Here is a 24,098-nt window from a genome sequence, read left to right on the forward strand (position 1 = left end):
AACCCGGGCCGGGACCGCGCGAGGCTTTGGAGCTGTCCGCGGCGGCGCAGCTTCCCCAGGGAGCCAACTTCGGGCGAGCTCGAGGAGCGGGTGCAGGTAGCTGGGTCTCGCGCACCGGCAGGCGGGCTGGCGGGGGCCGGTGGAGCCGCTGGACCCCGAGTGCGGGGGTGAGGCACGCTCCGGGTCAGGATGCACAGCCCGTAACTGTCGAGGGCCGGGACCGCGTGGGCTTCCAGGGGCCGCTGGGCTGCGGAGGATCCCCACGGGAGGGGTCCCCGGGAGCGGCAGCTGGGCGCCCTGGGGCTAGGAGGAACCGCGGGGTTGGGGTGGCGATGCCCCCGCGAGGGGATGGCCAACGTCCTAGAGATCGGAGGTTGAGGGGGATGGTGCTGAGCGGGGGATTCCCAAGCAAGTGGCTGTTTGGGGCAATCGCCGGGGGAAGGAACCCGAGTAAGGACCGATGGCTGTTGGGGCGTCTTGCGGAAGACCGACGTGCCGAGGCTCGGAGGGGGGCAGGCGGGTCGCCAGTTTCGGGATCTCCGGCTGAGGGGGCCTGATCAGGAGGCCCGGTCCCGGGGCGGGGGGGGGAGTGTTCCATTGGAATCCGCCCCCTCCCTCGGTGCAGGTGCCCCAGCATCTTAGGGAGGGAGCTGTCAGTCTGGTAGATTCCGGGGGCTCGGAGGAGATACCCCCAACGGGGATTTCGGGGGGGGGCGCGGCTGAACAGCCTGAACAGCACCCCCGGGAGGCGACGGCGCCCCTAGTCCCAAAGAACTTGGGGTTCCTGGGGCGGGGACACCTGTACCGCGCGCGCGCCTCGGGAGGTGAGCGCTCGGTCTTCTCACGGCCGCGCTCTGGATCCGTTCCAGGCCGGGACCAGCAGATCGGCCCCCTCGGAGTCTCCGGGAGCGGACCCCCCGCCGCGCCGCCTCCTCCGAAGGGCTTGGGGGCCGGGGGCGCGGCCATGGAGCGCGCGCTGGCGGCCAACTGGAGCGCGGAGGCGGGCAACGGCAGCGAGGCGGCCCCGGCGGCGCAGGGCAACCGCACGGCCGGGCCCCCGCAGCGCAACGAGGCCCTGGCGCGCGTGGAGGTGGCCGTGCTGTGCCTCATCCTCTTCCTGGCGCTGAGCGGCAACGCGTGCGTGCTCCTGGCGCTGCGCACCACGCGCCACAAGCACTCGCGCCTCTTCTTCTTCATGAAGCACCTGAGCATAGCCGACCTGGTGGTGGCGGTGTTCCAGGTGCTGCCGCAGCTGCTGTGGGACATCACCTTCCGCTTCTACGGGCCCGACCTGCTGTGCCGCCTGGTCAAGTACCTGCAGGTGGTGGGCATGTTCGCCTCCACCTACCTGCTGCTGCTCATGTCCCTGGACCGCTGCCTGGCCATCTGCCAGCCGCTGAGGGCGCTGCGCCGCCGCGCGGACCGCCTGGCCGTGCTCGCCACGTGGCTGGGCTGCCTGGTGGCCAGCGCGCCGCAGGTGCACATCTTCTCGCTGCGCGAGGTGGCCGACGGCGTCTTCGACTGCTGGGCCGTCTTCATCCAGCCCTGGGGGCCCAAGGCCTACGTCACGTGGATCACGCTCTCCGTCTACATCGTGCCCGTCATCGTGCTCGCCGCCTGCTACGGCCTCATCAGCTTCAAAATTTGGCAGAACCTGCGACTCAAGACGGCGGCGGCGGCGGCCGCGGAGGGGCGGGAGGGCGCGGGGCGCGCGGCCCTGGCTCGGGTCAGCAGCGTCAAGCTCATCTCCAAGGCCAAGATCCGCACCGTGAAGATGACCTTCATTATCGTGCTGGCCTTCATCGTGTGCTGGACGCCGTTCTTCTTCGTGCAGATGTGGAGCGTCTGGGACGCCGATGCGCCCAAGGAAGGTAGCGAGCGGGGCGGGGACCTCGGAGGAGGGAGCAGGAGGGCGGGGGTGGGGGCACGGGGGTCCTCGTCCTGCCTGCGCTGCACCGACCGCGCTCTGGGGATCCCGAGCGGCTGGGTGGGGCGTGGGGGGAGTGGGTTTGGGAATCCTGCAGAGCTGGGGGTGAGTCGGGGCTCCATGGGTCCATTGGCCCAGGGACTTGGGGCTTAGCTTCCCTGAGCCTTGACTTCATCTTCTGTAAAATGGCACAATGAGGAAAGCATCTCACCAGGCAGTAGGGGAGTGAGAGGAGGAGATGGCGCCCGCACGTCCTTAGGTAGCACAGTCCTTGCGCTCCTTGTGGGGCATAGGGTCCGTATGACGGCAAGTGACTTCCTAGTGAGTGGTGGGAGAAACTTTCCAACCCGGGTACAAGCTCAAGCTCCCACCCCTCTACGTGTACTCAGTGTTGAAGTTCCCTTTTAAGTTCAAGTCGGCCCGAACACTCCGGGCCTGGTTTGGATGCGGGCAGCAGCAGGTGGGCTGTTTGATTTGTCCAGCTCCTTCCGGCAGGAGGACATACAGGGCAGGGCCTCCTGGGGATGTAGGGTCCAGTCCCTGAAGCCCTCACCTGTTGGAGGTGGTGAGTCTTGTAAGGTAGAAAGGTGAGTGCCACAGGGGGCAAGTGGGGAGAGGGGTGTTGGGGGGTGCCCAGGGCCAGAGATCTTGCTTGTGTTGCTTGTGCTGGAGGATGGGAAGGGGTGGGTGGAAAAAGGGAGGGAGCCCCTACACAAAAATTTCAATTTGACCTGGGAGGCTGGGTGATTTCTGTAGGGAAGGAATGTGCTCTCCTCATGGGAGGACTGGGGAGGTCTGGGCTGAGGGTGGCCTGTGTGGGGAAGACCAGGGGAAGAGAGAGGGAATGGGATGGTCTGTGGGGTGGGAGCTTGGGGGGAGCAGAGAGTGTCGTGGGTCCCGGGGCTTGTGGCCAGCCCTGGGCTGCCGTAAGCTTCAGGCAGCTCAGCCTTCATCACACACAATTCCAGTAGCTCCACACCTTTTTGTTTGGGGGTAAGCACATAGCACTGCACTGGGATGCAGGCGACTCTAATGCTTATAAGGGTAGATCAGGGGGTTTACTTTTACCCTTTTTGCAGAAATGCCCCATTTCTAGATGTGATCACTCCTGTTCCCAAAGGTCTAAAATACAACCATGCCTTGGAAGCTGAAATCTCCCTTCATTCAGCCGGATAACTTTGCTTTGCTCTCTTCCAGAAACCACAGAGTCCTGGCTTTACCCAGCCCTCCCTATTAACCTAGCGTTTTTTCTTAGTGGCCAGGGCAATTATCCTTTCAGTTCAGCACTCACTGATCACCTGGGGTGCAGCGGACTGGGGTAGTGTGGGGGGAGGACTGCTGTGCAGACCCAGCAAAGCCAGCCTGGTTCCATGGTGCAGCCTCTGGTCACATCTTTTTTTTTTTTTTTTTTTTTTTAATTTTTATTTATTTATGATAGTCACAGAGAGAGAGAGAGAGAGGCAGAGACACAGGCAGAGGGAGAAGCAGGCTCCATGCACTGGGAGCCCGATGTGGGATTCGATCCTGGGTCTCCAGAATCGCGCCCTGGGCCAAAGGCAGGCGCCAAACCGCTGCGCCACCCAGGGATCCCCCTCTGGTCACATCTTGTGGAAAGGGTTCAGGGGTCCAGCGTGGGGAAGGTGCTTGCTCCTGGTCATACAACCAATTGGAGACAGACTAGAGCTGGGGGTTCCTGCTCCCACCCCAGCTGTTTCCTCCTGTGCCAAGCTTCTGATGAAGGACACAGAGCTAGGGAGTTGGGTTGGGCATAAGTCAGCAGTGGGTATTTCTAATTAAGGCATCAGGCTACACCAATTTTCTGGGTGGAAAATACCAGACCCAGGGCTTGAGGAGTTCAAACACCAGTCCTTGAGGAAATGAGACCGATCCTGAGTAGATACTGGGGAGACATACTGGGGAGCCCTCCCTCTAGCCCTTACTAGTGTGGGACTTTGGGTGAGGGGTCGGTCCCCTTCTCTCCTTTGACCATTAGCATCTTGCTTTTAGAATAAGGACATTTCAGTGTTCAGTGCATTTTTTCAGCAGATACTCTGATTCTTCTGTCTTTCCCTCCCCTGGCCTCTCCCATTCACTTTTCCCCCTCCTTCTTTCCCCCACCCCCTCTTCACAGGACTCTCTTGTCCACCCCCCTCACCTGCTCTCCTTTTCCAGTTTTCCTCCCTAAAGAATGAGAGTATATGGTCAACACATATCATCATCGAGTGAGGTATAGATCTTTCCTACACTTTTATTACTTTTTCTTTCTTTCCTACACTTTAAAAGGCCACCAGAAAAAAAAAAAAAATAAAAGGCCACCAGACAATCCACGTCTCTGTCTTGAAAATACAGGAAGAGAGAGAGTGAGAGAGCGCCTCCAGCTAGAGTGGGGACCAGAGGCCTTTTAGGTGCACAGGGTCCCCTGAGGATTTCCCCGGTGGGCCTTCAGTACGGCCAGGCTCCTGCTCTCAGGCTCCAGGAGCAGGGAGAGAAACAGATTCTAAGAACCTCAGGTCTTCCATCTGTTCCTCTGCTTCTTTCCCAGCTCAGAGGAAAGGGTGGGTGCCACATGGAAAGCCCAGGTCCCCCTTGTCCTCCTCAGCACTCTGTCCTGAGTGCTCTGAGAAGGGAACAGATGCAGCCAGCAGGGGATTCATGATGCTGCTGCTGCTGCCAGTGGCAGGCACCCAGTCCCCGTGTGACAGGCCTATCAAGCCCTGAGGATTCGGGCTCTGGTCACCAGCCCAGCCAAGTGATGCCTCGGCCTCAGGGCTGCAGTGAGGGTCTGAGTGGACGTGGGCTCTGGGCCCAATTGGCATGAATTGGGATAATTGCAAGTAGCAGGCTGGACCATAGAAATAATGGTGTTTACGGTCACTTTGGAGATACGACTCCGCCTGGAGGCCATTGGCAAGTGGTAAAGAATAAAACAAATAGACTTGAGCTACTCAAGAGATTGGTCAGCACTGTGGAAGGAATGCACAGCCCTCACTTTCCAGGAGGAAGGGCATTTAGAAGCGATGCAAACTATCCAGATCAGGGCCCCTTGCTCCGCTCATCTCCTGGGGAGTGGAGACTGGAAGTTCAGGACTCACTTTGAGAGCAGCCTGACGTTCTTCAGGGAAGCCTGGTGGTGGAGGGTGGGTATAGATAGAGGTGAAGGGAATGGGGCAAATGTGGGATCTGTTCCTGCCAGTAGCCTCATCATGAAAGCCTCCGAGGGAGTGAGAAGCTCCTTACCACTGGCTACAGATCATGGGCTACCAGCGCAGCTGGAGAAGTCATGCTTGCCTTGGCAGCTGGCCTCCAGGCCCTTCGCAGTCCTCAAAGTCCCTGCCTCCATTGGGGTTTGTGTGCTCTGGCATTCTCTCCAAACCCAGGTGCTCCTTTCACACCTGTCTCCTTTGATGGACTTCTTTCCCTCCTACATCTTAGTTCACACTGAGTGCTGTCTTTACAGGACAAGCTCACCTTGTCCAAAAGTCATAAGAGGTTGGCCACAAAGATTTGGGTACTGTGGGGATCCCTGGGTGGCGCAGCGGTTTGGCGCCTGCCTTTGGCCCAGGGCGCGATCCTGGAGACCCGGGATCGAATCCCACATCGGGCTCCCGGTGCATGGAGCCTGCTTCTCCCTCTGCCTGTGTCTCTGCCTCTCTCTCTCTCTCTGTGACTATCATAAATAAATAAAAATTTAAAAAAAAAAAAAAAAGATTTGGGTACTGTGGCAAGGCAAAGTAGATACAAGGAAACTTGGATGAAGGGGAGAAAAGGATAGGAAAATTATAATATAATAATAGTAATAATAATAAAGGCTCTGTGTGTAGAGGTGAGCCACAGAAGGCTTCCTTTTTCTAAGAGCCAAAGCAAAGAAGAAAACTCTCAATTTCAATATTTCCATTGTTTAGAAGCAGAAACAGTGAGAGGAGAGAAAAGGAAGAGGAGCAGCATGGTAATAATTGAGCTCCTCCCCACCCAAAGCAACCACCTGCTGTTGGAGCCCTGCTTTAGAGAGGCTGGGGAGACTGCAGGAGGAAGGGTGAGACCAGACACCCACGGCAGGTTTGGACCAGCCCCCTATGTATCCTTCACAAGCACTTTCTGTTCCTAGAGGAGAAGCTTTTGAATTAAAAAACAAACAAACAAACAAAACAATCTCACACTTCATAGATGAGCCCTGTGCATCTTTCAGAATAGTCACCTTTTCTCTCAAACCCACTGATTTCCACGGGAGCAAGAAGATGCCCAGAGAACAGGGTGGGGACCTCCACTGCGTAGAGACTGCACAAGGACCAAGGGACCTGTTTGATGGACCAGGACAGGGGGCAGACCCTGTGGAACTGCATCGTTTGTGCAGGGAAAGAACCACGTGGTTGGCCTGTGTTTGGAGCTCGCTCTGCCTTTTTCTCCTGTGTGTCCTTGAGCAAGCTGTTAGACCTCTCTGGGCCTCCACTTCCTCCTCTGTATAATCAAGGAAGTGAAGCCTGCTTTTGGGGCTGTTATGAGAGTGACATAGTGCACCTTGTGGCACTTGGGGGCCATGTGATCTTCTCCTCCTCTTCCCCCATCCTACTTGTTACAAGTTTTGTTTGCATTCTTGAGATTGAGTCTGAGAATCTTGGCAGGTATTCCTGAGGGAGGAGATGGGTGTATTTCTCCTGAGAGCCGGGGCGGAGGAGGATAAGGGTGGAAACAGAGCGTGTCCAGGGAGGTTGGTATGTGAAGGAAACTTGTTAAGGCTGGACTGTGAGCCTTGTCACAGCAGGGACACTTTCTGTCAGGAAGGTGTGGGTCCAATGCCTGGCATAGGGCTGGACACTCATCGGGAGCTCAGCCTGTGGTGGTTGCACAAATATGAGGGATATGGGAGGAGAAAGGTACTGGAGACGGGCCGGGATGGGTGTGTGGTATTGGACTCCAGAGAAATAAGGCTCTTCTAAGCAGCGCTCCAACCCTGGAACTGGCTGCCTGGGGAAGAAGTGAGCACCCCCGTCACTTGGAGGCAACCAAATATCTGACAGGAGTGTTGTACTAGGAGAAAGGTGGACATGCACAGGGGGCCTGGCTTTAAGTGTCTCTCTGTCTGAAAATGAACTTCCCAGCTCCTCCCTTTCTCTGGGGCCCTCTGGTCCCTCCGGCGTAGCCTATCCACCTCACCTTCTCAGGGATGTCGTGCCCCAGTTTTGGGTGGGCTGGGCACCTAGGAGAGCCTGCTTTTCAGGTGACCCACTGATAGTGGGGGAGGGAGGGCAGGAGGAGATTGATTGGACAGATCATTCTCTGTCTTGAAGAGCTCTTAAACTTGGCCCTTCTGGGTATAAATTGCAATTAGATGGACAGTTAACAACCACGCTCTTGTCATGAGGCAGTTGTGAGTTATGTTCTTGGCTGATGCTAATGCCAATGCTCTCCCTTCGGGTTTCTGTCCCAGATGACTTCACTGTTTTCCCCCAGAGGTTTGATTAATCACAGCAAAGAAACAAAACAAAACAAAACAAAACAAAACAAAACTCTGTTGGGTGAGGCGTTGCTGCACACGCTTTCCATCTACTGGATATTTGAGGGGGTTGGGGAAAGCTGTGGGGGGCTGTGTGTCAAGAGGTCAGCTGCTGGAGCAGGCCTGCCCCCAGCTGGAGGGCCTCTCTGGAGAGGCTGGGCTGGCTGATCAGCTGCTGGAGGGCTTGGCCCACCAGACGACCCCACCGCTTTGTGCGCTGGCAACTGTTGGAAGCAGAGGGAACCCCACAGGGCTCACCCCTAAGGGCAGGGCCTGGGGCCTGCTGGGGGCTGAACTGTGCTCCTCCAGACCCCATTGCATCAGTCCCAGGGGGCAGCTCTGGGCAGTGGTGAGAGTCCCCCTCAGAGACCTGGTCTTGTCGTCTCTGTGATTTGGGGCCCATCTCTGTGTGATCTCTGGGCCTCTGTCACTCCCATATGAAACGGTGGGGGTGGAACATGACACCCTCTCTGGGCATCTGCTTTGGTGACATAAGGAGTTAGAGTAGTTGGTAACAGTAGCCACCACTTGTTGAGTACCCAGCCCCACGTCTCATCCTCACCTGCACGTGGCAAGGTAAGGGGGGCTTTGACCCCCAAACCGAGGCTCAGAGAGGCAAGACCTGCTCCATGTCCTCTTACACCAAAGACTGCCCCACTGCAGGGCCCCTCCTTGTGGGGCCAGCATTTGCACGGTGGTCCACCACGCTTGGCCTTGGGATCTCCCGTAGAGAGTTGATTCCTGGCCTGGCCCCAGAGCCCTGCTCTCTCTTTGTGGCCTCACCATCCCTACACTTCTGGGCTCTCTTTGCCAACACACACACACACACACACACACGCATGGACACACATGCACACACCCAGCTGCCTGTCCCCTCATGGCACCACCTTCTCACACTCCGGTTCAAAGCCTGCGCTTCTCAACGCCCCCCCCCACCCCCCCGCCCCACGCTCCCTGAGGAGCCCTCCATCTCAGCCGGACCACACCTCTGTGGGGCCACTTTCCTTTGCATCAGCAGCTTTCTGGTTGAGAGCAGAGTGTCTGGACTTGGGCACTACTGGCGTTCGAGGCCAGATGACCTGTGTTGGGAGGGCGGCCGCCCAGGGCACTGTGAGACGTTTAGCAGCATCCCTGGCCCTACCCACTGAATATGGCTGGCACCTTCCCCTCAGTTGTGACCACCAAAAGTGTATCCAGACAATTCTGAAAGTCCCCTAAGGGGCAGTCACCCCTGGATGAGAAGCGCTGGTTCCCACCCACTGTGTAGGTGTGGCCCAAGCTAACATCTGTCGAACAAGGGCCACCCACCCTCGTCACCTCTGCCCCAGGCTCTGGCCAGTCTGCCTCGTGTACCTCCAGCCAGGCCTGACGACTTGCCAGTTCCCACAGGGTCCTTTTGCTTTGCACCCATGGTGATTCTGTTCCCACCACAGGCATGCCCACTCTAGGCTCTTCTCTGGAGACCCATCCTTCAAAGGCCAAATCCAAGTGCGGGTGCTTTGTGGCACTGTTCTAGGACGTGCCATTTACCTCATGGGCTGTGAGCATGATGCTCCCAGGAGCCGGGCAGGACACAGCTTGAACAGCTGGACATGGCAGCCTCAGCCAGCGTTCCCTTTCATGAAACCCCCAGTTCCCCCCAGTTAGGGGTCTCCTCCCTCTGCAGGCCAATGCATTCATTCTATAGTCATTACTACCTCCCAGGGGTCCTGTCCCCACAACCTCTGCTTTGATACCTCAGTTCTCCAGTGAGGAGAGTTTGCATGGAGCCATCCTCAGTCCCTCACTCCGGAACCCCAACCGTGGGATTTACGTAAACATGAGACAGTCAGGCCAAGGTGGGTTACAGAGCTCTGGGAGCAACAGCCCATTTTCTGTCTGGCTGCCGTCAGGCTCTTCGGTCCTGATATGTAGCACAATGGAGCAGCAGCAGTGACCTTGGGCAGTTGACAAACCTGCCTGGAGCCCAGTTTTCTGGAATTAAGATAGGGTTTAGGCGTGTGCAGGATGGGCTGTGGCTGCCAGTAGCACAGTGCCTGGCACATAGTAAGTGCTCAATTAATGTCTGCTTTAAAAAGCAGAGCAATTCCAAGACTCTCAGGTCCTGGGCTGGGTCGGTGCAGTTGGGTGGGAGCTGCTGTGAGCTCAGGAGCACCACTCCTCTTAGCAGAGGGGCTGCAGTTGCAGGAGAGGACTGGTAGCAAGCCTGTGGGTACTTCGAACCAGTGTTAAGAGGTAAAGAGAGGGGGCGCCTGGGTGGCTCAGTCAGTTAGGTGTCTGCCTTCATTTCAGATCTTGAGCCCCACGTCGGGGTCCCCACTCACGGGGAGTCTGTTTCTTCCTATTCCTCTCCCTATTTGCGCTCTCTCTAATTCTCTCTCCAATAAATAAAATTAAAAAAAAAAAAAAAGGTAAAGAGAATCTAAAGCCTTACCTGGAGGAGGCAGCAGGAGGGGTGGTAGGAAGGTTCTAGTTCTGGGTTTTAGAAATCTCGGGGACCCTTGCATAAGGGGTGGGTAGGAAGGGGGTGTAATCAGGCCTTCGAGAGTCCCAGCCCCTCCTTCCTGCCATCCTGATTCCTGGCCACGGAGGGGCATCCTCTGCCAGAGTCTGCCGTCCTGCTCTGCAGGGAGCTGGCACTTCCTGCCTGTTGCCAGATGCTCCAGTACCACGGGCCTCTGCCCTCTGTGGCCCACACCTCACCCCATAATGATCACTCTTGCTTATTCCATTTCTCTCCACCAGAACTTGGTATCTGAGTGTGAGCCTGGTTTTCCTAGAGGGAATTGCATCAGAGTCCACTCACAGTGGTAGAGCCACCTCCTATTGTCAAGCAGGGAGATGGCCCTTTTGCCTGTCAGCCTGCCAGCGGCAGTTATATCAGGACTTCCTGTCTGCTAATTTCATGCTTCAGTTCAGTCCCTTATAGAATTTTTCCTATTTTCCATACATGACACGCAGTCCCCAGCCACAAGTCTGAAAACATAAGTAATGACAACATGGAGGGATGATGAAGGAGAGAGGTCTTTACTATCGATATTTGTCACCCCCAGGTGTCACCCCCAGGAGGCATTAGTTGATTCTGTCTCCCTGGAGGAAAAAAATCAAGAGGGTTTCAGAGAGGAAGCAACATTTGAAAAGGGTTTCCAAGGATGAGTAGGAGCTGTCTGTGCAAAGCAGCACATCCCATGTTGAGATCATCCAGCAGTTACTTTATTACTATCTTTCTCCCTCCTGGAGGGATACTTTTAAAACTGCACTGAGCACACAAATCACCTGGGGGGATTTTGTTAAAATGCAGATTCTAGGGACGCCCTGGGTGGCTCAGTGGTTGAGCATCTGCCTTTGGCTCAGGGCGTGATCCCGGGGTCCTGGGATCGAGTCCTGCATTGGGCTCCCCGCGGGGAGCCTGCATCTCCCTCTGCCTGTGTCTCTGCCTCTTTCTGCATCTCTTGTGAATAAATAAATAAATAAAATCTTTTTTTAAAAATGCAGTTTCTGATTAAGGAGGTCTGGGAGGGAGCCCAAGAGTCTGCATTTTTACCAAGCATCCAGGTGATGCCTCTGCAGGTGGCCTGTTGACTACATACTGAGTAGGAGGTCTTTTATAGTTTACCTCTTTTTAAAAGTTTTTTTTTTTATTTTTTAAGATTTTATTTATTTATTCATGAGAGACACACACACACAGAAAGGCGGCGCTAAACCGCTGAGCCACCCAGGCTGCCCTATAGTTTACCTCTTTTATCAAAATGGCTGAAGTTGGCTGCAGGGCCTGTCATTCCCTGCAGAGTAGAGAAGGGCTGGTTGTTTTCCAAAAGGCCCCAGCTCTTCTGCATCTAGAATGTGGTCGGTTTTATTCTTTACATCCAGCCCAGTGAGCCCAGATTTGGGCAGGACATACTAGAAGCTCACCTAAAGCTCTGTAGCCCACAAATTTGGCTCTGAATCCTGGCTTTATGATACATGGGGCCATCAGACATCTGTGAATTTTTAAACAATTCCAATGTTGTAAAATGGTGGTCTTTTCAAAGAAGGCACTCTGTGATACATACTAGTATTCGATCTTTATATAAGTGCACTTTCAAAAAGTCATTAAACAAAAAGTCTTCTGTAGACTATAGTTTTCAAATTCTTACACAGCCCCTATAGGAATAAGGTACTTAGACCCAAATTCCCAATCCCCTGGTAGGGGGTTCTTGAACCGAGCAATTGGTTTCTGGAGTGAGGGCCTCTTCCAAAAGTTAATAGGCTTGATTCGATTCAGATGAGAGATGTTAGCTAAGCCATAGGTCTTTGAAGTGTATGTGAAATGCATTGGTTGCCTCAGGCACGACGTAGCTGAGAGGCCGTGGCCGGCTGCCCTGCCCGTCAGCTGTTCGGGCTAATTTGGGCCTGGGTGACACGGTGGAGGGGGTGCCGGGAAATCCGGACATGGGAGTTCTTGGGGCCTGAGTAAAGCCAGGCTCGTAGGCGGGTGGAACGCTTTGGGGCATGCCGTCCTCGTCCTCAAGTGGCCCTCTGCCCCCCACCCCTCCATGAATCACAGCGCTGAGTGGAAATACCGACTTGGTCCTGTCTCCTGGGGGTGACACTTGCCCAGCAGGGGATTTGGCTTTGGGCGGGTGGCCATATCTGCTCACATCTCTTGCTTGGAGCCTAGGAGATCTTGAAGATCAACCCTTGAAGATCTTGAAGACCGTGGTCCCCAGCCTTGGGCCCACCAGCCTATTCCCCAGTGCTGCACCTGTTTAATAGAGTGCCTGTCTTTTTTTTTTTTTTTTTTTAAGATTTTATGTATTTATTCATGAGAGTCAGAGAGAGAGAGAGAGAGAGAGAGGCAGAGGCAGAAACAGGCTCCATGCAGGAGCCCGATGCGGGACTTGATCCCGAGACTCCAGGATCATGCCCTGGGCCATAGGCAGGCGCCAAACCGCTGAGCCACCCAGGGATCCCCCGAGTGCCCGTCTTATACGTCTGTTTCTCCCTCGAGGGCAGGTCCCCAGGGCTGGTGCTGTGGTAGCGGGCCCAGGGCATGAAAGGATGCTGGAATATCTGACCTCCTCTTCCTCTTCCTCCGAGAAAAGCCCTAAGCTGGTGGCCATGCAGGTGTGAGGACCAGTCCCTGGACCAGTGCCTCCCACCAGCCCTCACTTTTTGGCAAGGACCAGAGAGAGCAGTTTGCACCACTCAGGGCTCTGTGCTGGGGAGGGATGTTATTTTTATGGGGAGCACAGGGTGGAATAGATAGGGTCCCAGCAGAGACCCTGAAATCCTGCTCTCCATAGGTTGTGGCCACCTTCCCTTTTGGGTTTCTTAGTCACTGGCTGGGGAAGCTTTTCCAAATGGACCATCAGGAGTTCCTTTGGGGGTCACATCATCCAACCCCAGGGCTTTGATTTTTTTTAAGATTTTATTTATTTATTCATGAGAGACACACACAGAGAGGCAGAGACACAGGCAGAGGGAGAAGCAGGCTGCACGCAGGGGGCCCGACGTGGGACTGCATCCCAGGACCCTAGGATCACAACCTGAACCCAAGGCAGACGCTCAACCACTGAGCCACCCAGGCGTCCCGGTTTTGTTTTTGTTTTTTTCTTTTTTAAATCTTGGAAGTCATGGAAAAAGGGGCAAAAGACAATTTCTTTAGTAGACTTGGGATCAGGAGCCTCCAAACTTTGGGCTCTAAAAAATGATGCAGTCGGTCATATCTCATATCTGTGAATAATGATACCAATCACGTGAGTAAACACTGCCATTCACAAAGCCCTTTTCACTTTTTCCTCCCAGTTTTCTCAGAGTCCTTGCAAGAGTCACCTCCAATTCACAGATAAGGATGTTAAGGCTCATAGGGTAGATGTGGCTCAGAGAAGGGTTAGGTGGAGGATTCAGACCCCAAGGGTTTGTATCTGAATCCCATGTCCCTGGTTCCTCCCTCCCATCTTTGGGGCGCCCCTGGGGCCCCTCTCTGCCATCCTCCTGGCCCAGAGGAGGTGCGGGCTGCAGACCACACCTTTGGAGGTATCCGTGGATTCTGACTTCCAGCTCCTCCTTTAATGAGTTCTGACTTCATTGCTCTGCTTCGTCCAAAGTGTGGGCAGGGACCAGTGTTGGAGCTTGGTCCAGGGACGGCCCTTCAGAGAAGGAAGCCTCAATTAAGGCAAAGGGGGTGGACCTTTGTACGTTTGCATGGACTGGTCATCGGATGTAGGCTGCTCCTGGGACAGGGTGTTCCTCTCTGGCCAAAGGCAGTGCCCTGAAAGGAACTCGGCGAGGAGCCTCACTGGCCAGCTCCCTGGCAGCTGGGGAATGAGCCCCTGGGTCCTAAGGCGGGACCTGGGATCCGGGCACCAGGGCATCCGCTGAGAACCTGCAAGACCCAACTGGAGGCAGCACCACTGAGTCACCTTTTTAATCAGTGCCTCACCAGCAGCTACCCCGTGGGCAGTGTGTTTTGAAAGAAGACAGTCCTGGGGCAACCGGGTGGCTCAGTCGGTCGAGTGGCTGACTCTTGATTTCGGCTCAGGTCCTGATCTCAGGGTCGTGAGATCGAGTCCTGCGTCAGGCTCTGCGCTCAGCAGGGAGCCTGCTTGAGATTTCTCCCCCTCCATCTCCCTGTACCTGGCCCCCCTGCTCACCCCCACCCCGCTTTCAAATCAATTAATTAAAAAGGAAGAAAGAAGACAGTCCCCACGGTAAGGATTTCAGTATAGAAGAACCCCCAGAGGGCGGCATGACCCAAAGGCTGGAGCCAGAAGGCAGTGAGCAGCGAGGAGAGGGCAGAGACAGCAGCTTTCCCCAGCTGCGGATGTTTGAACAGATCTTGGCACTGGAATCTACAGGGCAGGATCTGGCATTCCCAGGACCCCAAGCAAGACGGAATAAGGCAAGAGCATTCTCTATCGCTAGTCCATTGTTTTAGGACACCTTTGACTTTGCGGAGTCCAGAAGCCCTCCCTGAAGATGCCCATTATTTCAGTCTGTTTAAATCCGTCAGGAAATCACAAGCTAGCTGAATAGGGCAGATAAGCTTGTTGGTGACACTGTGGTGCGGGCCTTTAGAGCCAGGAAACGAATCTACGCATGAGCTGACCTTCTTGGCCCCGCAGTCTAGCCCGAGAGCTACGCCGGACAGGCACTGCCATGTGGCAGTGCAGCTTCCAGAAGCTCAGCCTATGGGCCCTGTGTCCTGTGCCCCACCCTGGGCTATCTCAGATTCCAAGACACAGCCCAGCCCCAGGAGCAGCCTCTCCCCATTGTTTTGCGCAGGTTGTTATCCTTACTGGGCTGGGCGTGTACACGTCATGGTGTAGTGACAATAGCACTGGCTAAGTTTATGAAGTTTTTACTTTTATTGAGCACCAGGAATCATGATGAGTACTTGGCGTCCTGTCTAATGGACCTGGGGAGTGATTCTGGAAAGAAGTTCTTTTTATTACTCCCATTTCACAGATGGAGACACTGAGGTTAAGAGAGGTTAGGTGACTCCTCACCCTAGAACACACAGGTGCAAAGTGACAGAGCCAGGATTTGTGCCGTGCCTGGGTAACTTGAAAGCAAAGCCACCACCCGGTTCGTCTCGTGGTAGCATGTGGAGAAGTGGGCTGGGCTTGCTCTGTGGGTTTCCCCCTGACCTTCTGAGCCCCTCTCAATGGTTTTTAACATCTGACCTCCTACAGGCATCAGGGATTGGCTAATGTCCTGTAAAGGCCCAGGCAGTAATTGTTTGAGGCTTGTGGGTACAAGGTCTCAGTAGCGGGTACTCAGCTTTGTCCTTTTTGTACAGAAGCTGCCATAGACGAGGTATGATTGAATGGGTGTGGGCTGTGTTCCAGTAGAACTTTATTTAGAAAAATAAGCATCAGGTGGGAGCTGGCCCCCATAGGCCAAGCTATGTATTTTGCTGGTCCCTGGTCTAGAACAGGGGTCATTTCTGACAGGAATGAATGGTGGGGATCTGAAAGGAGGTAGTGTGTTTCCCATCCTAGATGTACTTAGATTATAAAAGAGCATCACTGGGAACAGCCAGTACCTAGTCTCCATGGACAATCATGTCTGTGTGGAAGAAAGGGTAGTTGCTCTCTGTCCTTCAAATCATAGCAGAAGAGCCATTGCCTGGCAAGCCTGTGTCTTTGCTTTGGGACTGAGAGGATTCATTAACTGGTACCAACCTGACATGTGTGAATGCTGATCTCGTTCGAAAAGGATTGACCTCATTAATTTCAGGTAGGAACACACAGGGGAACTTGTGTGTCCCTGGGGAAGTCACTTCCCTTCTGAGCTTCTGTCTCCTCACAGATAAAATGGGGATGAGGGGATCCCTGGGTGGCTCAGAGGTTTAGCGCCGCCTTCAGCCCAGGGTGTGATCCTGGAGTCCCAGGATCGAGTCCCACATCGGGATCCCTGCACAGAGCCTGCTTCTCCCTCTGCCTGTGCCTCTGCCTCTCTCTCTCTCTCTCTCTCTCTGTGTCTCTCATGAATAAATAAATAAAATCTTAAAAAAAATGGGGATGAGTCTGCTTTAAAAACCACAGGGTAGGGACACCTGGGTGGCTCAGAGGTTAAGTATCTGCCTTCAGCTCAGGGAGTGATCCTGGAGTCCCAGGATCGAGTCCCGCATCAGGCTCCCTGCAGGGAGCCTGCTTCTCTCTCTGCCTATGTCTCTGCCTCTCTCTGTCTCTGTCTCTTATGAATAAGTAAATAAAATATTAAAACAAAAACAAAACCACAGGGTCCTGTGCAAGCTTGAGCGGTGATTTCAATGGTCAGCATTTTCATGTGCTTTCTTGAAAACGACACTGTGAATCGTGAGGACGATATGTTCCATGCTTTGTTCTGTTCCTGTTCTTCTGCAGCCTTGTGAAGCCTTTCTAGCCACCAGAAAGGGCAGCAGTGTGGTCTAAACAGGGTTCAGCAAGTGCAAAGAGCTGGTGAGGTGCAATCAATCACCTGCTCAGAAATAGTCAATGGCTCCCCGTTGTATATAGATTAAATCTCAGCCTGGATTCAAGATCCTCCTCAGCCTGGCTCTTTGCCGTTTCTTTTCTCGTGAAACTCTCCTACTCCATCTCTGGCAGCCCCTGAAAGTTCTTGGACATCCTCACTGGTGTGCCTTCGTTTCTATTGCTTCCTTCCTTTGAGATGTCCTCTCCAGTTTTTGATCCCCAGATAGCTGTCCTCCCTGCTGATGGTTGCATTTCCACCACGGGGGACGCATGGCCCTTGGATGCCTAGGATATTGCCAAATTTTTAAAAGTCCAGTTGTACCCTTAGCATTTGGTAGCCTGACTGGAGCAGGTTCAGCTTAGGGTGATGCATCCCCCAAGGAGCCGAGCCAGGTCGTCCTTCCGGTCTGCGGCCACCAGGTGGGGGCAGAGGCGCTGGCGCTGCTCCCGACTCCTCCCACTCAGGCTGGCCTCCTGGAGGTAGGAAATCTCCCCTGGCTCCTCAGCCTTTTTTTGCTGCTGATGTTTCTGCATGTTTTTTTTTTGTTTTGTTTTGTTTTTTTTTGTTTTGTTTTGTTTTTGATAGGTTAAGTAAGTTAAATGATCCAAACGTAAAGTCAGGCAATAGCTTAAGAGAAAAGATATGATTTTAACTACATGCAGTTAGGTGAAAGGTGATGCCTTCCTGTCCAAGTGTGAACTTCATTCCTACTATGTCCTTCTACTTTGTTTCATATCCTTAAACACCTTCATTCTTGCCCATGTGTCTGATACCTTACTCCTCAATGCCCTGTTAAAATTTTAACTTTTTATGTGTTGATTTTGCCTCCTTTATTTTACACATTTAATTACAATTTTGAGGACTTTCTGGGTTTTTTTTAGTCTTGGTGATTTCTCAGAAAAAAATTTCTACATTTTTTTAAAAAGATTTTGTTTATTTATTCATGAGAGACACACACACACACACAGAGGCAGAGACACAGGCAGAGAGAGGCAGGCTCCATGCAGGGAGCCTGACGTGGGACTTGATCCCGGGTCTCCAGGATCACACCCTGGGCTGAAGGTAGCCCTAAACTGCTGAGCCACCCAGGCTGCTTGAATTGCTACATTTAAATTCATCTTCTTAGCCATCCAAATCATATATATATATATATATTTTTTTTCTTCTCTTCTATAGAAAGTGAGTAGAACAGGCCTTTTTTTTTCCCCTCCAGTTTCCCACTTCCCTATTTTTTTTTAAAAAAAGATTTTATTTATTTATTTCATGAGAGAGGCAGAGACATAGGCAGAGGGAGACGCAGGCTCCTTGTGGGAAGTTCGATGTGAGACTCAATTCCCACATCCCGGGATCATGCCCTGGGCCAAAGGCAGATGCTCAACCACTGAGACACCCAGGCGTCCCTCCACTCTCTTGTTCTTTACTATTTTAGTTCAAGGATTAGATGCTCCTCCTTTGCTTTCCTAAATATTCTCTTTTGCAAGACTTTTGGTTTTATCCATTGTGGTTTGCTTTTGTGCCAATAGGTGCACCAAATAATTAGACCAGTGGTTCTCACACTTCTGTGTGTGTCAGAACCCTCTGGATGGCTGTTTACAACACACTGGTGAACCTCACCCCCAGGGGTCTGGTCCAGTAGGTCTAGGGCAGGGCCTGAGAATTTACATTTCTAACAAGTCCCCAGGTGATCCAAGGATCCCACTTTGAGAACCAAACGTTTGTCTTGCAAACCAACATCGTTCTCCCTTTGGTGCTTGGTGACTTTGCTGACAAATATCTCCATGCCTTCATCTGTGGTGGCTTCTAGATCTTGTGGCTCCACTGTCCCTGTGAAAAATCCTTTCTTGGATTTAGCTCTTGAATTCTGGAGTTATTTGTTAATTTTTAAGTTTTTATTTGTTAATTTAAGTAATCTCTGCACCCGATGTTGGGCTCAAAAATCAAGTCACATGCCACTCCAAGCCAGCCAGACACCCCAGAATTCTGGAGTTATTTTTTGAAAACTTTTTGTAGACAAGACCAAAGACTAGAAGATTTTCCAAGCCTTCTTGCAGGTGCCTTCACTCATAAGGATGTGGCTGAGAGCAGCTGTCTCGGGTACATTGTTTTCCTTGCGGATTTTTAGAGGGATTCCTCATTCTCTTCCATGGTAGGAGATGGCTACAGTTGGTCAGATTGAAGTCCATTGCAAGGAACTTAGATTTTTTTCCCTCCTTCTGAAACCCGGAGGTATATAGAATTAGGAGTTTTTCTTTGCTTGCTTGCTTTTTTTTTTTTTTTAAAGTAAGGTTGACACCCAGTGTGAGGCTTGAACTCATGACACCACGATCAAGAGTCATGTGCTCTACCGACTGAGCCAGCCAGGCACCCCAGGATTTGAAATTTTTCTTTCCTTTTGAAGCTTGAACTCGTGACAAGCAAAGTCTTGAAGTTGATCTTTAATTTTGCCTGAAACACAATAAATGCTCAGTGTAATAGCTTTTGCACGGTTCCTCAAATAATTTCAAGGTAAACTTTTTTTTTTCTGTGTAAGTCTTATTTGTCGTGCTCTTGAAGCAGTGCTCTTAGGGGTACAGAACTGTCAGTGTTCTCAACTGCGAAAACAGCAGCTCTTTCTTGCCACCGTGCCTTTTCCTGTGCAATTCCTTCTGCCTCGAGCACCCTTCCTCCCTCTCTGCCTGGAAAACTCATAAGCATCCTTCAGGGATCAACTCAAATGCCGGTGTCTGTGGGGCTGGCCATGATTTGCTCAGATTTGCACTCCTCCTTGGTGTTCCCTACCCCACGGTGCCCGCACAGTGCCCACCTCATGGAGCTACTCATTTTATTTTTGTGTCCCTGGTGCCTTGCCGGGTGTGTGGCACACAGTCACGATAGCAGCCACCATGTACTGAGCACTTACCGAGTGCCAGGCATTTTTAAAAAAATCCTTGCAGTATTCTCGTGAGGTTTGGATAGCCTTGTTATCCCTGCTGAAAGATTAGCAAGCAGCAGTCTCTTGGGGAACTAAAGTAATTTGTTGCTGGCAGAACTAGGCTACAAACCAGGCCTGGCAGCTTCCGGACTCTGTGCTCTTGGGCACTCCAAGGCATAGGCACTGGATCCTTGCTGAGTGAGTTATGAATGAACAGGTGGCCGGGACGAGTGCAGCCCCTGCTGATGGAAGCTCTCGGCGGGTATGCTTTTGATGACAGACGGGATGGGGAGCATTCTAGGGCTAGGCTGAGCCTGGCAAGGCTGGGAGATGGGCGGGGGGGGGGGGGGCAGGCTGAGTGCACGCCCAGAGCCACAATATGGAAGGCAGACAGACTTTGTCTCTCTAGTTCTCCATCTTGTGACTCAGCCCCTGGTACCTGGGAAAGGCCATTCTCAGGAAATGAGGGTGACTCCTCCAGTAGTGATGGCCTGTTCTCCTTTCTCCTTGCACCCCTACCCTCCCTTCAGCCTCGGCTTTCATCATAGCCATGCTCCTGGCCAGCCTCAACAGCTGCTGTAACCCTTGGATCTACATGCTCTTCACGGGCCACCTCTTCCATGAACTTGTACAGCGCTTCCTCTGCTGCTCCTCCAGCTACCTGAAGGGGAACCGTCCAGGGGAGACCAGCGTTAGCAAAAAGAGCAACTCATCCACCTTTGTCCTGAGCCACCACAGCTCCAGCCAGAGGAGTTCCTCGCAGCCATCCACAGTGTGACCAGGCTGGGCCAGGACTGCCTCCAAGGGCTTAGGTTGTGCCAACCTAGACAGTCCGCCCCTTGGTGGCTGTGTGCGTGTGTGTGTGTGTATAAGGTACCTTTCAGTTTGCACTCTTCTGCACCTTGGGGTAGCTTGAGTGGGATAAAATCCTGACCCGGGTAGGAAAATAGTCTCCATGGTAGAAGATGATGGGGGACTCAGCCATCAGACAACCCCTGGATCTCCTCTGGCGTCCTATAGATGTTTATTTACCCTGCCCCTACTGCTGTCCCTGGCTGGTAGATGTTTTTGTTTTTGTTTTTGGTTTTTTTCTTCTTTTTTTCTCCTGGACCTATCATTTCACTCCAGTATCTTTTTACTCCTTTATTTTGGGATCTTGTGAAAAGTGGTAAGTATAGGATTGGTAACACCCTGGGTGTGGAAGCCTAGTGTTCTAAGCTCAGAATAAGGAGCAGGAATGGGACCTCAGATGTGGAGGGTGGTGCTAATGTCCTCCTGCCTGACTTCAGAGTGCTTTTACTTTTGCATGGACCCATTCTAGCATCCTTGGGCACCAGCATGTCAGAAGGTGGCCCTGGGAACAGAGGATTCCTTTATGAAACCATTTGGCATAGGCAGCCAATTAAAACTTGTGTTAAAAATGTTTAAGAAGCTAATATTTACATGAAGCAGTTAGGAAAGAAAAAGAAACAAAAGGCATCCAAATTGGAAAAGAGGAAGTAAAACCCTTTGCAGATGGCATGATTTTGTATGTAGACAATTCTAAGGAGTTCATGCATATATACAAACCTGTTAGAAGTAATAAATGAATTCATTGAGGTTGCAGGGTACAAAGTCAATTTGCAAAAAAACAGTTGTATTTCTTTATACTAACAATTAACAATATGAAAATGAAATTAAGGAATCTTCCCATTTATACTGGTATAAGAAAGAATAAAATAAGAATAAATTTAACAACAGAAGTATAAGACTTAATACCCTGATAACTACAAAATATCATTGCAAGAAATTGAAGAAGACTTAAATAAATGGAAAGATATCCTATGTTCGTGGATCAGAGACTTAAATTGTTAAGAAGACAATACTATCCAAAATGATCTACAGGTTCAATGCAGTCTCTTATCAAACTCCTAGTTGGCCTCTTTGCACAAATTGATAACCTAAAATTCACACAGAAATGCAAGGGCCCCAGAATAGCCAAATGATCTTTTGAAAAAGAACAAAGTTGGTGGATTCATACTTCCTGGTTTCAAAATTTACTACAAATCCATGATAATCAAAAGAGTGTGGTACTGGCGTAAGGATAGACATAAAGATCAATGGGATGGGCCAGTGGAATAGAATGGAAAGTGCAGTTATAAACTCTCATGTTTATGGCCAATTGATTTTTGACAAGTGTGGCAAGAGAATTCAATAGGGGAGACAGTCCGCTCAACAAATGGTGCTGGGAAAACTGGATATCCACATGCCAAAGGATGAAGTTGGTGAAGGGAATTAAGAGGTACAAACTTCCAATTATAAGACAAATAAGTCACAGTGATGAAAAGTATAGCACAAGAAATATAGTCAATGATATTGTGATAACGTTGTTATGTGACTGCAGTTACCATGGTGAGCATTGAGCAATGTATGGGATTGTTGGAATTCTATGTTGTACATCTGAAACTAATATAACATTGTATGTCAACTATACTTCAATAAAAAAAAAAAGAATGAAGTTGGACTCCTACCTCACGCTGTATAAAAACTAACTCAAAATGCTTCGAGCCCTAAATGTAAGAGCTAAAACTATAAAACTGTTAGAAGAAAACATAGGCATAAATCGTTGTGACCTTGGATTAGGCAGTGATTTCTCACATATGATTCCCAAAAGCATAAGCAAAGGAAAAGTAGGTAAATTAACCTCATCAAAATGGGGTACAGAACTTCTGTGCTTCAAAGGCCACTGTCAAGAAAGTGAAAAGACACCTCACAGAATGGAAGAAAATATTTGTGAATCACGTACTCAGATCCAGAATATATCAAGAACTCTTAACACTTAAGAATAAAAAGCCGATTTTTAAAGGGGCAAAATATTTGAATAAACAAATAAATAGACCTATTTTTATATCCTCTCCAAGGAAGACATAAAAACGGCCAATAAGCCCATGAAAAGATGCTCAATGTTATTGTTCATTAGGAAAATGCATATTAAAGCCACAGCGAAAAGCCACTTTGCGCCCACTAAGATGGCCGTAATCAAAAAGATGGGCAATAACAGGTGCTGGCAAGGATGTAGAGTAACTGGAACTCTCATACACTGCTTGTGGGAATAGAAAATGGTCCAGCCACTTGGAAAATACTTTGGCTGTTCTTCAAAAAGTTAAACATAGAATTACCATATGAGCCAGAAATGCCTCTCCTAGGTATTTACTCAAGAGAAGCGAGAGCCTATACAAATACAAAAAAATTGCACATAAATGTTCATAGCACCTTCATTTATAATAGCCTCCGATGGAAATAACCCAGATGTCTATCAACAGATGAATGGATAAATATGGTCTCTCTGTATGGTGACATATTATTTGGCTATAAAGGAATGAGTCCTGTCACTCTCTACAACACGGATGAACCTTGAAAACATTTTGCCGAGTGAAAGAAGCCATTGCAGAAAGCCACATACTGGATGGGTCCGTTTTTGTGAACTGTCCAGAACAGGCAAATCTATAGGGCAGGTTAGAGGACCATGGTTGCCAGGGGCTGGAAGTTGGGCTGAATGGAGAGGGAATGCTAATAAATGCTGGATTTCTTGGGGGAGGTGATGACAATTTTCTAGAATTAGTGATGATGGTATGTGAGTGTTTAGAATATGTGAAAACCACCGAATTGAACATTTAAAAGAAGTTCACAAAAACAAATGTTTACCAACCAAATTTGGAGACGACCGGCTGGAAGGATGAATTCCTTAGAATCTCCCTGAGCTTCTTCTATTTCTGTGACTTACCATGTAGGAGGAACAGTTACTCAGTTTTTCTGCAAGAGATGGTGTTTCCAGTTTGGCCAAAGCTACCAGCAGTGGTAATACTCCCATCCTGCTCTAGTACCGGCACAAGTGATGTCTTGGGCTGCAGACTGTTGTGTTTTATTTAGAAGGGCATTTCACCGAAGGTCTCAAAGGTTTTACTCACCTGGTAAACACATTCTCAAGTGTCCTGTCAGCCCTGAGGAAGGATATGACTGTGCCCAAGAAATACCTTTGGTTGTTTAATACACGATGTTCTAGATCAGAGGTTTTTCGATGGGGAGTGGTCAACTCATTGGTTCTTTAGTGCACTTAAAAAAAAAATGTCTATACATATTTTTGTGACTCACTGTGTTACAAGCAAAAGCACTTCCCAAAAGCCACAGATTCACTTTCTATATGCTCTGTCCTCTTCTCCCTCCACACTGCGTGTGCACACAACACACACATTCTTGCACATAGTAGAAGAAGCTAGCATGGTTTAGATGTTCAGGGAGCAGAGAGGCATGCCCTGGAATGCCAGTATTCAGACTCGTACCATTTAATACAAGATCTTCAGTACTAACTGGACACTGTGAATACCAGGTAGTCCTCGCTCTTTGGGAGGCTAACAGGAAGCTGATTTGGGGTCTTCGTGACCATGTATAGGACCACGGGGGCACTCTGGGTGCAGATGCAGCCATGATGGGGTCTGTTGGCAGTTGAGCCTCCCTGCTCACCAGCCAGAGTTGCCCTAGTCTCTGCTGTTCCCGGGGAAGTTGCTGCCCTAGCAGCTAACAGAAGCCACTGGGGGCCACGGGCACAGCAGATCAGTGGCATTCGGTTTCAGCAGCACCCATGGTTCTGCACCCCTCCCCTCCCAATCTTGTGCTAGAGACTATCTTCACCCTCTCAGTCTTTCTCGAACCGAGTCCTGAGCTCGGTTGTCTCTGCCCTCCTTCCCCAGACACCCCACCCCGAGGTCTGCATACACCTTCTCCCACCGCATCAGACCCGTCTGCAAACCAAACACATGGCTGGAGCTGCCAATAAATTGGAGCATGTA

General features: G+C 51.2%; 1 protein-coding gene across 4 annotated transcripts; it reads left to right on the forward strand.

Moving 5' to 3' along the window:
• Positions 1-201: 201 nt before the first annotated feature.
• OXTR (oxytocin receptor) lies at positions 202-24,098 on the forward strand. 4 transcript variants are annotated; one of them, XM_049097634.1, is made up of 4 exons: positions 202-450; positions 870-1,871; positions 2,410-2,514; positions 19,803-19,939. In XM_049097634.1, exons 1-3 carry the CDS (start codon positions 333-335, stop codon positions 2,469-2,471), a joined length of 1,182 nt encoding a protein of 393 aa, XP_048953591.1. In that variant the 5' UTR covers positions 202-332; the 3' UTR covers positions 2,472-2,514; positions 19,803-19,939. The 4 variants fall into 4 exon arrangements, with proteins under 4 accessions (XP_048953591.1, XP_035559024.2, XP_025306739.3 ...); XM_035703131.2 differs by lacking the exon at positions 19,803-19,939 and adding an exon at positions 5,830-5,966; XM_025450954.3 differs by lacking the exons at positions 2,410-2,514; positions 19,803-19,939 and adding an exon at positions 5,830-6,498 and having other exon boundaries at positions 203-450.

Source organism: Canis lupus, chromosome 20 (genome assembly GCF_003254725.2).
Source record: "Canis lupus dingo isolate Sandy chromosome 20, ASM325472v2, whole genome shotgun sequence".
Lineage (NCBI taxonomy): Eukaryota > Metazoa > Chordata > Mammalia > Carnivora > Canidae > Canis > Canis lupus.

Bases quoted from the DNA above. Each gene is read 5' to 3' on its own strand.
- OXTR (XM_025450953.3), top strand. From the start codon at position 333: ATGCCCCCGCGAGGGGATGGCCAACGTCCTAGAGATCGGAGGTTGAGG. The intron at 451-869 runs GTAAGGACCGAT...GATCCGTTCCAG, and splicing joins CGCCGGGGGAAGGAACCCGA to GCCGGGACCAGCAGATCGGC. The intron at 1,872-19,802 runs GTAGCGAGCGGG...CCCTCCCTTCAG, and splicing joins CGCCGATGCGCCCAAGGAAG to CCTCGGCTTTCATCATAGCC.